Source organism: Cervus canadensis, chromosome 8 (genome assembly GCF_019320065.1).
Source record: "Cervus canadensis isolate Bull #8, Minnesota chromosome 8, ASM1932006v1, whole genome shotgun sequence".
Classification (NCBI taxonomy): Eukaryota; Metazoa; Chordata; class Mammalia; order Artiodactyla; family Cervidae; genus Cervus; species Cervus canadensis.
The window spans coordinates 1,236,915-1,248,941 of record NC_057393.1 but is presented as its reverse complement, the minus strand read 5'-3'; the positions used below and the strand labels follow the sequence as shown (position 1 = coordinate 1,248,941).

The following is a 12,027-nucleotide window of genomic DNA, read 5'->3' as shown; positions in this document are numbered from 1 at the left end:
GAAGCCTGCCCCCGTTCCCACCCTACTTCGAAGGCGCCCCCTTCCCGCCCCCGCTCTGGCTGAGGAACACGTATCGGCAGTGGGTGCCGCAGCCGCCCCCCCGGGGCCTCAAGAGGACCCGCCGGCGCCTGTCCCGCAACCGTGACCCCGGCCGCCTGGCCCTGAGCCCCATCCGCCTGCGGCCGCGACAAGTGCTCTGCGAGAAGTGCAAGAGCACCCAGAGCCCCCCAGAGGCCAGCCCCGGGCCCCCCGCCACGTCCCGGCCGCGCAGGGAGCCCCGCAAGCCCGAGGACCCCGACGGAGGCGGCGACGCGGCCTCCGCCGCCAAGCGGAGCCGGCGCGAGCGGCGGGAGGAGGCGCGGGCCGGGGTGCCACGGAGCCCGGCCATCAAGATCTCCTACAGCACGCCCCAGGGCACCGGGGAGGTGGTGGAGATCCCCCCGCGCGTGCACGGCTCCCTGGAGCCCTTCTGTCCGCCCCCGGCCTCGCCCGGAGGTCCGGACCCCGAGCCTCCCAGGGACCGGCCGGCCGCAGGCGCCCCCGCCTCCATCCCCAAGCTGAAGCTGACCCGGCCCCTGCCCCCCGGGGCCGCCCCGCCGCCCCCCAAGATCCGCCTGAAGCCGCGCCGCCTGGGGGCCGGCGAGCAGGAGCCCGTCTACAGGGCCGAGCTGGTGCAGGAACTCAAGGGCCGAGGGCCCCCAGCCGACGGTGCGGCCCATCGCGGCGGGCTGGCGGACTCGTCCTCCGCCAGCTCTGGCGAAGACGATGACTGCAAGGGGTGTCCCCGAGGGGCGCACGGGCCCGACGATGACGCCGGGCTGGCTTTCCTCGCCACCTGCCCTGGTAGAAGCGGCTGTGCCGGCGAGCTGGCGTGGAGCAGCGACAGCCTGGATGAGTCCAAGTCGTCCGGCTCGGACGTGACATCGCCGGACGCCTGCGACCTCTCCCCCGGCGATGGCGTGTCTGTGTCCTCTTCCTCCAAGGGTGCGAGGCCCACGGTCCCGCCCCTGACGGTCAGGCTGCACACGCAGAGCGTCTCCAAGTGCGTTACCGAGGACGGGAGGACCGTGGCCGTAGGGGACATCGTGTGGGGTAAGGTTCACGGCTTCCCTTGGTGGCCGGCACGTGTCCTGGACATTAGTCTTAGCCAGAAGGAGGACGGGGAGCCCTCCTGGCAAGAAGCGAAAGTCTCGTGGTTTGGTTCTCCAACTACGTCATTTTTGTCTATCTCAAAACTGTCCCCTTTCTCTGAATTTTTCAAACTGAGATTTAACCGTAAGAAGAAGGGGATGTATCGGAAAGCTATCACAGAGGCTGCCAATGCCGCCCAGCACGTGGCCCCAGAAATAAGGGAGCTCTTAACCCAGTTCGAAACGTAACCCGTGTTCCCAGCCAGGTGAGTGTGCGCGTGGAGGGCTGCCTCTCTCCTGCCGCCCTGAGCCTGCATCGGTGGCTGGGCTGTGCCTCCAGCCTGGGCTTCGGGGAGCCAGGGGGTGAGGGATGCCGTTGGCCAGCTGGCTTGCCGCTCCAAAACGGGTGGTCTGGAAGATCGTCCTGCTCGTTGGCGACGTCCCCCCAATGTCTTGGATCACAGAAGAGGTGCTTTAAGAGCGGGCGAGTCGTCAGCCACCTGGGCAGAGGACAGACCTAGTTTATGTTTTGTGGCCGTTTTTCAAAGGCCGTGAAAGATCTGCTTGCTCTTCCATTTGCCTTTTGGAGAAAGGGGAGTGGTCAGGGGCAGCAGCTGTGGCTGACGGATGGCTGGGGTGGGCGCAGGAGGGGCTTGCTGTGTCTCTCATTCCTTCCCAGATGGCCGGGGTGGTCTCCCTCCTGCCCTTCCCCCGCTGCAGGCTGGCAGGTGCATCCAAGGGTCCGACTTCGCAGGAAGGAGGAAAGTTGCTCAGCTGCCTTCCCCCAGAGGTGGTGCCTTGGCCCAGCGCCCTTCTCCTGGTGCCAGGGGGGCTCCCCTTCATCAGCCGGCATGTGGTGCCTGGGGCTTGCGGCTCCAGGCTCCTGGAGGGTGTCTGGGATCTGACCCAGCCAGTGCCATGACCTCTGTCTCCACCCCCGGGAGGACTCTGTGGGACCCCCGGCCGTGGCCCCGCCTGGAGGCCCCGTGGTGTCCCCATGGGTGCAGCTGCGTGTCACCAGGCCGGGTGGGCCACTGTGTGGCCTGTCTGGTCCCCTCGTGGGCTGTCGGGAAACAGCGAGGGGCGGAGCCACGTGCTGTGAGCGCTCCTGGGGCCTGAGACGCAGGGAGGTCGGGGTGCCAGCATCTGATGCTGCCCAGCCCTGGCCCTGGTCAGCCTGTCCGAGGGCCGGCCCCTTCCTCTGCTGGCTCCAGGCAGGCTGTGGCCGCCCGAGGCTCCAGGCCGCCTGGGTGGACCACAGTGGACATGTCGGGGTCCCCAGTGGGGGGCAGCCCATGGCCCCTTCCTGGCCCCAGGGCCTCGGGCCGGTGCCCCTGACGCAGTTGGGGTCTGTCCATCGTCTGTCCATCGAGGGCCTCTGCCCTCGTCTCCGGACCTTCGGGTGACCTCGTCCGGCCTGGCTCTCCTGCTCATCCACCTGTCTGTGCCAACTTCCCGGGCAACACCAGCCTTCGGGGCTGGGCAGGTCGGCCGGCTGGTGGCCGGGGAGGGGTTTGTGGAACGCTGGTGCTGCCTCCCTGCTGGGCCGGCTGCTGCGGGGTCCCAGCACTGAAGAAGCAGGGACAAGGGGCGCATCTGGGCTGGGGACCCCTCCGCTCTTCCTTGTGCTCCTGAGTGCTCCCAGGACTCCGGGCACAGACTCCTCCCAGGAACCCGGCACGTCCCCCGTGGGCTCTGGCCTCAGTGTGGGGTGTGGGTGTGGTCAAGCCAGCGAGGGTCTCCAGTCAGGGCACCCCACGGGGAGGGGCCCCGAGAAGGCCCAGATACGCTGTCTCCTGTCTCCCCGGCATCTCTCTGTTGTGGCCGCGCCCCGCTGGCCTGGGGCGGTGGGCGGCTCACCCACACACCCTGAGAGAGAGAAGGCAGCCCCGTAGGTTCAGGGCTCGCTCTGTTTATCTGGAGGCAGAGGAGGAATCTCACCAGACAGGTTTGCCTGCTGCGGGGGCCTGGGTTCTGGGGCTCCTGGAGCTTGGTGGGGGGGTTGCTGAATCCTTTCGGCGCCAAAGCAAAGTGGTTTTGCTTGATGGGCTTTTGGGTTTTGTTTCTTGAGGATTAAAGACTGCACTGAGGTTTGTGCCAGCCAGGTGGTTGGTCTGTTGGCGTCAACCAGCCGGGGTCTCGCGCTCGGGTGGGGTCGGTGGTCTTCCGGTGGGCACATTTGCTTTCAAGTGTCAAGTGTCAGGAGGGCAGCCTGTCTGGCCTGCTCTCTGAAAGGGAAACAGGGAGCCGCCTTCGCTGGGGAAGGTGGGCTTCCCGGGCGAGCTGAGGGTGCTGGGGCAGGCCCAGGGGGTCCCCGCAGAACCTGTGTGAGATGCGGGTGGGGTGCCCCGCGGCGGTGCTGAGGGTAGGGCCAGGGTGTCCAGGAGCAGGGTGCTGGGGGGCGGGCCCGGGGCTGGGAGCTCGGCCGGGGGGCCTGCTGGGAAAGGCAGTCCTGTGGCCCCACGCTGCTCCCCAGCCCGGCCCAGGGCCCTGCCGTCCCTGGGGGCTGATGGAGGCCATCCTGGGACGTGGGGTTTGGACTCAGGGGAGCCCTGCAGAGGGGGGGACACGTGCCCAGACCTCGACCCCTAGACCCCCTGCCCCCTTGCAGGGCTGCTGGAGGCTCCGCCCACGTGAGCATCCTGAGAGCTGCCCAGCTGCTCTGGGGCCGGCAGCCAGGCCACTAGGGAGGCCGGCAGGTCCTGCCCCCAGCCCCACGTGCCACGGCGGGGAATGGGCACCCAGCAGGAGTGGACGCAGCCCCTGGCCCCTTCCCGCCCCGTCTGAGCCCCAGCTTCCCAACTGCCTCGGGGTGACAGTGGCGCGTGCCCCCAGGTGGAGGTGGGTGAGCGGACCTGTGTGCAGCAGCTGTCTGGCTCTGTACTCGGGCTCCTCCGCGTCCCCCCCGTGGGGCAGGGCTGTGCTCCTGACCGGATGGGCCGGGCAGCTCCTAGTGCCCACTGGTTGGGTGAGAGCCCCGCAGGTGTGACTGACGGGGGTGCCCCGAGGGCAGGGCAGGCCCCCCACCTGACAGGCGTGGCGTGAGCCCCTGGCCTCTTTCCCGCAGACCCGGTGGTCACCGCTTCCCTCCCCCCCGCACACCCACTGACCCACCCGGGACCAGATGCTCTGCTGGACGCGGACAGAAGTGTGCAGTCACCGCTGCCCTCGCCTGGCAGGCGGGGGAGGGCTGTGACTCACGTCCCCAGATTCACGAGTGATCACACACAGGAATGTGCTCAAAGGGGCCAAGGGCCCCCCCCCCAGAGTGTCTGGTGAGGAAGCTGATTGGAACCGGGGCACTGGGAAGGCTTCCTGGAGGAGGTGACGTGCAGCCGGGATTAGAACAGGGAGCTCACAGGTGAAGATGAGCATCGGAGGCAGGAGGGAGCCGGGCCTGTCCCCGGGGGCAGGGAGAGACCGCCAGCGTGGGCCCGCAGAGCCACGCGCCTCCCTCTCAGCCCAGCGGGAAACTCACAGGCTCCCCGCGAGCCGGCAGGCCCGAGGCAGCTGCTTCCCGCAGGCGGGAGCTTTCAGGGTCTCTCAGGCCTCCCTGAGCGGCTCCTGATTTACTGAGAGGAGGGCACCCTGTGGCTTCCCGAGGCCGCTGTCCCAGATGACCTGTCTCAGGCCAGCGGGAAACGCAGGAACCTCTAGAGGCTGAGCACGAGACTCAGGTTCTCTCCCTGGGGCTCCGGGGAGGGTCTTCCAGCCTCCCCCAGCTGCCGGGGGCTCGGGTGCCCCGGGCCCGCAGCCGCACCACCAGCCTGGTCGTCAGGGAGGCCGCATCTGCCTCTCCCCACGAGGCCCCAGTAGGCGCCCTCCAGCCTCATCCGTGCTCTCAGAGCCCTCCTCTCATCACACCCGTCATGCCTTTCCCACAGCTCCAAGGGGGCGCCCTGTCGCCCACCGCATGCTCTGTCCACTCGGCAGCCCCCGTGGGTGCGGGCGCAGCTCGCGTCCCCGTCCGGCTGGGCTGGGGGTCCGGGGTGAGGACGGCGACCTGCCGTGCAGGGAGGCTGTGCACACGGCCGGGGCCCCCGCAGCACTTTCAGCCTCACGAGGTGACTCTCCTGGGAACTGAAGACAGCGGCCAGGAAGCCAGCCCGGAAACCCTGCAGCCTGGCTCCTGGCGGCCACCACCTCGCCCCGCCGGAGCCGTGACGCGTGCCAGGTCACGCAGGCGGAGGCGGCCAGATCCTGTCCCCAGGCTCCGACTTCCTCCTGGGCTTCTCCCTTCCAGAGCTGTATCCGCGGGCCTGGCGTCCCAGGCAGGCTTGCAGTTCAGCCCAGTCGCTCAATCGTGTCCGACTCTCTGCGACCCTGTGGACTGCAGCACGCCAGGCCTCCCTGTCCATCACCAACTCCCAGAGAGGCGTTGCTGTCTCCCAACTCTGAATAAAAACGTGCCTCCGCTTCTCAGCTGACTTCCGCCTGGCTTTCGGCGAGCTCAGGTTGTCTGCGAAGGTGATAATTATTTTGTTCCAGAGGAAACTCGGGCCTGTGATTCAAGGCCCGGGCCCTGCCCCTCCTCACGGCCTCCCCAGGTGGGCGCCGGGCAGCACAGAACATGGGCCCGGGAGTGCAGACGCTCCTCTGAGGTCCCGGGGTCCCTGCCGGCCGCGGGAGGGCCTCCGGGCCGTGGCCCCCCCGGGGCCTGTGCCTTCAGGAACAACAGCGCCCCTCCTGCGGGCGCCTTAGCCTCAGCTGGCCAGGGTCCCCACGGACAGCGCCAAGTGCCTGTCCCTGTTCCCCCAGGGTTCGAGGTCCCTGGGCGCACGGGCAAGGCTGACACCAGCCCTGAGCTCTGCACCGCTGTGCCCAGGACCCGGGTGGCCCTTCGCGCGTGGCGGGGTCTTTGCCTGCTGGGAGGCCCTTCTGTCTACTGGCCCGATCTGCCCCCTAGCCACGAGCAGCACCAGTGGTCACCTGCAGACACGGTCTTCAGATGAGGGCCCAGGCCTTCCGGCTGATCAGGCGTCCGTGGTAAACAGGGCTGACCGCTTTCATCCAGGCTGATGACCCTTGATGCATCGTTGGCTGTGGGCTGCTCAGCCCGAGTCCACCTGAGAAGCACAGCCGTCCCTGGCCGCCCCCCTGGCTCTCTGCCAGGACATGGGATTCCGTCTCCGTGGCGTTTCTGGCCTAGGCCCGGGGTCCCCCATGTCCCGAGGGGCCCTGGGTCCTCTCTGAGGCATGGAGTCCACCCATCCTGCCTGGGTGAGGGATACTGGCCGTGGGTCGTGTTGTTCCCAGGTCGTTAATCGCCCTTTGAAGCTCATGGACCTGGAGCTACTTTCTTTCAGGAGAAAAGAAATGACTTCACACTGACTCTTCTCATTCAGATTTTTTTACTTGTTTACCAGTGTATCTGTATCTGTGCCCCCTGGTGCTGGAATCCTTGGTTCTTAGTGACAGAAGCACAGTCATTTTACATGTGGAAGCTGACGTTTGTCTAGTGTTAATGTGCAGACTGCATCATACATGGAATCACTGGGGACAGGGAGGCCACCAGCTCGGCCGTGGCAATCTGCGGGAGCCTCAGGCCTTTTGTCCCTGGGGTCTGCCCTTCAGGGGACACGTTAGAGTCCTGTTTCCAAGTCATGGGGACAGGGCCCCCTCTGGTGTTGTCATGACCTCAGACACCGTTAGGGTCACTGATTCCATCTTTCTTTCCACCTCTGGAGATTCTGCACATTCTGGTTGGTGTCTCTAATTTGGTGCACGTTTTGGAGGGTCCCTGGTCAGTCTGAGCGTCACCTGGGCTCCTCTGGGCCAACCCCGTCCTGCAGGCCGCCTTCCGCTGTGCTTGCTTGTCCTGAGCTGGTGACGGAAGCAGACACACAGGGGCACCGCCCGCTGGCTCTTGGCTCCAAGGGGTAAGGCAGCTGTGCCCGCTGGCCGCCACGGCCTCGTCAAGGAAGGAATCCTGAGCGCCCCAGGCATGGCCGTGACCCCGACGGGCCCCAGACCTCGGGGTTCCCCATCCCGGGATCCTCGTGTGTCACGGCTTCTTCACACCCCAGTCCTGTTCTTTGCGGTCCTGTTGGGGTCGCCCCTTAGAGGAAATCAGCTCCTACAGACTCAGACCCACACGCTGCCCGGCATGCAGGGCCGCCCACGGAGGCCTGGGCGCTCTGCGCGGCCCACCGCTGCCCACCCCGGTGCTGGGTTCACGGCGCTCTGCACGCTGGGCTGCGGCACCCTGTCCTGCAGGCGGGGAGACCGGGCCCCACGGAGGCGCTTCCGTGTGCAGCAGGCAGCCCCAGCCTTCGGGAGGCGTGTCCACCCGCTCGGCACCCGAGGCCACGAGAGGTGTGTCCCGTGGGGAGGGCGGGGCCTGGAGACAGGCTCTGGGCCGGTTGACTTCGACCCCACTGTGTATCAGGGTTGAGAACCCTGAGCTGGAGGCATCCACACCTCGTCCCTATGACAGATCTGGACAGGCAGGGAGGCGCTGGCTGGAGGAAGGGGCTGCCTGGGTCTCTGGATGGGGAAGTGGGCCACGACCTGTCAACCCTCCGCGTGTCTCCACAGGGAAACAAACACAGCCTTCCAGGCTTCGCCCCGGGGAGCTGGGGTCCTGGGAACCGCCCCTTCCCCAGTTACCTGGCCGGCGTTTCACAGGACCTGTGCAGCCTGCTTGTGGCTGAAGGGACCACGGGACCAAGCCAGGGTCTGGCCAGGCAGGCGCTCGGGGGCCTGGCTGAGGCCTTGCTGGTCCCCGCAGGGTAGGGGCTGTGGCCGTGAGCCACGTGGACGGGCGGAGCTGTGGCAGATGCCCTGTGTGTGGACGTGGAAGGCTGTGCGCCCGCCGAGCTGCCCTGGGCCACGCTCCTAGGCGTCATGCGTGAGTCAGGCCACAGTCACCCCCGGGGGCTTCCTCCTGGGGAGCAGGAAGGTGAGCTTTTCCCTGGATGCCTGCCGCGACCGTATGCCCCTCATGCAGTGTCTAAATGGGGTGCGGGACAGCGGGGCTGGGGGCTGCCCAGGCTGTCATGGTGAAGGGACAGGGACCACCCCGCCCAGAGGGAACAGCCCATTATTGAAGAGGGGTGGTGTCAGCCGGCGGGGGTCGGGGGTGAGAGAAGCGAGCTGAGGCCTTCCGAGAGCCGCAGGCTGGCTGCCTCAGGCAGGAAGGGTCAGACAGGGAGGCAGGACCCGACCCCCCGTGCCTCAACATTCGAGTGGGGCTGCCCTGGAGCCCTGGCGGGAGGAGAGAAGACAGCCGGATGACCGGCCGCGGTCGGGCAAGCGTCCGCGCATTTTGCTGCAACGCGGGCAGTGGGGTCACTGCTCACAGGCCTGAGCTGAGAGCAGCGATGGCGGCAGGAGGCACTCTCCCGAGTCGTCCCTGCCCCTCGGGGACGCGGGCCACCGTGGGATCATTTGCGTTTCTCTGTGCAGATCCGTCCCCTGGGTTTTACTTTTTAAACAGGGGTGGAGGAGGGCTTTGGTTCCTCATCCATAGTAGGGTGATATGTTCCTGAGTGCATCTCTTTTTGCTGAATTTTTTTTTAACATGCATTTAGCGTTGGCCGCGCTGGGTCTCTGTGGCTGCCCAGGCTTTTCTCCGGGTGTGCTGGGCGGGCCTCTCGTTGCCGGGGCTTCTCTTGTGGAGCACTGGCTCTCGGGCCCGCGGGCTCAGTGGTTGCAGCCCCCCGGCTCCAGAGCACAGGCTCGGGAGGCGTGGGGCACAGGCTTGGCTCCTCTACGGCATCTGGGACCTTCCTGGACTCGGGTTTGAACTCGTCTCCTGCACTGGTGGGCAGATTCTTCACCCCCGAGCCACCAGCGAAGCCTCACTGCATTTTCATCGGTAGCAATGTTACGTGGGCTTCCCTGGTGCTCAGTTGGTAAAGAATCTGCCTGCAGTGCAGGAGACCCAGGTTCGATCCCTGGATCCGGAAGGTCCGCTGGAGAAAGGAATGGCAAACCCGCTCCAGTATTCTTGCTTGGAAAATCCCGTGGACAGAGGAGCCTGGCCAGCTATAGTCCATGGAGTCGTGAGAGTCAGACACGACTTAGCGACTAAACCACCAACCAATGTTACATACATTCACAGTTTGAAAGCCCACTAGTAACATGAAGTGCATAATGAAAGGATTTCTCTCTACGTTTCTACACTTATCCTACTTCTTGTTTCATGATTTCCCAACTTAAACGTTCTTTATGGACAGTTTTCCTATGGAAAAGGAAGATTTTGCAACCTTATAATCCCGTCCCCCTGCCACACATACACACAAGCATAGTTTCTGGTTAAATCAAGATTCGGCGCCGATATTAAAAATTGCAGCCTATCCACACAGGTGATTTTGGCACGTTTAGTTTCTCTTCAGCTCGGTTCTCTGCAGAGTTGCGTTTCCCTCACTGTGGGTGGTTAGTGTGGCATCACTGGGCCCCAGCGCTCCGAGAAGTGGAGACCTCAGCGCCCCGGAGTCGCCGAGCGTTTGTTACCCTTTATGACCACCCTGTGAACAAACCTCTCCAAAACGCGGTGGTGTCAGACACCACTGCTTGGTCACGTCTCATGATTCTGTGTGCCCCAGGACCGGCGTGTCAGCTGGGTGTCCGAGGGGCTCCTCGCCCGAGGCCTGGGCTGGGGTGGCTGGCCCCCCACGCCCCACACACGCCCCCTGGGGCCCCTCCCCGGGGCAGGCTGGGCTTTCCCGCAGTGTGGCAGTCTCAGGGCCCTCAGGGGGCGGCCCCGGCCCAGCCTGCCTCTTGTCCCCTTGCAGGAGCGAGACGTGGGCGGGGAGCCGCAGGGCGCAGGGTGTGTGGCCCTCCTGTTCCTGCAGGACGCCGGGCTGCTGGGTACCTGGCCTCGCCCTCCCCCTCCTCCCAGGCTGCGCCCCATCCCGGAGCCTCCCGGGATGGCTGGAGGGCGGGGGCGCTGGTGGACACTCTCCACAGTCTGCTGCACTCGGGGAGGCCCCCTCCCTGCAAGCCCCCTGCCTTCCTTGGAGGGGGTTTTGACCCTGAGACGCTGGCCCAAGGTGTCTGCTGTCCCTGTGGCCAGGTTCACCTGCTCGACAACCGCCTGGTCCTCAGATGGGAGGCGGGGGCACATCAGGAGGCAGGGTGGAAGCCTGGGCTCCCCACCCGCTTGAGAAAGGATTTCCCCGTCCAGGGTCTGTTCCCCCGGCCCCTGGGGGGTCTCCTGAGCCAAGAGGGCGCCTCTGATGGCTGGGGCTCCCGGCGAGGGGCGTGTGTCTCCAGGGGCGCCAGTCACACCCACACTGGGGCTTCTGGGCCATGTGCCCAGCCATCAGCTCCCCAAGAGCTCCAGCCCCGAGTGGCTGGAAGGTTCCAGAGTGGCTGGCCTCACTTCAGCCTCCCTGGGCCTGGCCCAAGGCTGGGGCTGCCAGACCAGCCTGTGGTCTGGGTCCCTGAGCCACGGAGGATCCCAGGCCTTCCCTGGGCAGGCAGGGTGGGCGCAGGGGTTGGGGGCCCTGCCCCAGGAGAGGGGTCGGGGCACCACGGGAGGCAGGACCCCTGGACCGGTGGGAGCTGTGGGTGGGGGTCCCTGCGAGCCACGGAGGCTGAGGGACAGGCCCAGAAGCGCTCGGGGAGGGCACTCTGGCCTGGTGCTGGCCTCTCTCTTGCCCTGGATGCTGACAGGAGTCACTCTGTCCCTCTCCGCTTTCCCCCAGGTCACCAACGCTGAGGGAAGAAGGGCTGTCCTCCGGCAGCTCCCGACTCGCGGGCGTCCTTCGCACCCCGCCCCACCCGAGGACGCAGCGAGCCTTCTGTTTGGCCAAATGCGGAGACCCCGCCCTCGGGGTTGGCCAGGTTCTGGACCTCTGCAGGGTGCGGGCGCGTCTGCCCGTGAGGACTGACCCCGCCCCGCGCACAGCAGCTCCTCTCGGCCGAATGTATTTATTCCCACCACACAAACGTGAGCTTTTCTGGTTCCTCAAAGGCCGGAGCTCAGCAGGGAGAGCGGCTCCCGAGGGCAGAGCGCCTGGGGGGCAGGACCGCCGGCACCTCCCTGCCGGCCCAGGCCGACCCCGCCTCCCGAGAGCCCTGACCCGGGCTCCCATCCCACTGGGCACGAAGTCCCTGCCCGTCCCAGGCTGCCGCTCTGCAGTCAGACTGCAACGTGAAAAGAATAAACACCTCGTCTGTCATTTGTAAGAGTCCATTCTGTACCCCTTTTTGTCGCTTTAGAGACCAAAAAGAAGAAAGATAAAGTCAGCTCTGCTCTTGGTTTAAATGCAGGAGAATAAATAGACGCGTGTGGAAGTCCCCTGGCTCAGGCAGGCCTGAGCTGTGTGCGGCCCTGGGGGCACTGACCCCTTAGATGCTAGTGGCTCTGAGGTCGCGTCCCTTCTTCCCTGGGGGCTGGTCCCCTGCCCCTCCTCTTGGGGGGCTCTGGGCCCAGCCTCTCCTGGCCTCCCCAGGGCTTTCTGGCCGCACGACGCTTTTGGGGGGAAGGCGACAACTCAGGAGGTAGAGAGCTTTGCTCTGGCTTTTCCCTGTGAAAGCTCGGCCCCCTGGCTTCCTGGTTTGCCTCTGCTGAGCTGAGTGACAGCCCAGAGTGGACGGCGGGCCTCTGTCTGCTCCTGGCGTTGCTAGCACGTTTGCGTTATGAGCCCCGCCCCCGCACAGCGGGACTGCTCTGGGCCGGGCTGGGGGGGCCTCTCCAGGACAGGAGAGGGGTGTGGGCCTCCCTTCCCTGGGGGCCTGGGGCTCTGCGCCTGACCCTTGGGTGCGGAGCAGCAGAGCCCTTCTCTCAAAGTCTTACAGGTCAAACCCCCAGGGGAGCTGTTCCGGTCAAGGCCTTTCTACCCCGAGACCCTGCCCCCCAGGAGCCATGGTGGGATGGGAGACTTGCGTGGATCCCGGGGGGCAGAGGGGCCGCTTTGGAGGAAGGGGGGCTGGTGCGCTTCTCGCC

General features: G+C 66.0%; 1 protein-coding gene across 4 annotated transcripts in view; it reads left to right on the top strand.

Annotated features, from left to right (window-relative positions):
• The window catches only part of PWWP2B (PWWP domain containing 2B), a 23,144-nt gene extending 12,200 nt beyond the window's left edge, over positions 1-10,944 (top strand). For 2 of the 4 annotated variants that reach the window (XM_043475322.1, XM_043475325.1), the window contains exons 3-4: positions 1-1,396; positions 10,784-10,916. In XM_043475322.1, coding sequence (XP_043331257.1) covers positions 1-1,379 — 1,379 coding nt within the window. In that variant the 3' untranslated portion in view covers positions 1,380-1,396; positions 10,784-10,916. Of the gene's footprint in view, positions 1,397-10,783 lie in introns of all 4 variants that reach the window. The other 2 variants (XM_043475326.1, XM_043475323.1) reach the window with 2 other exon arrangements.
• Positions 10,945-12,027: the final 1,083 nt, after the last annotated feature.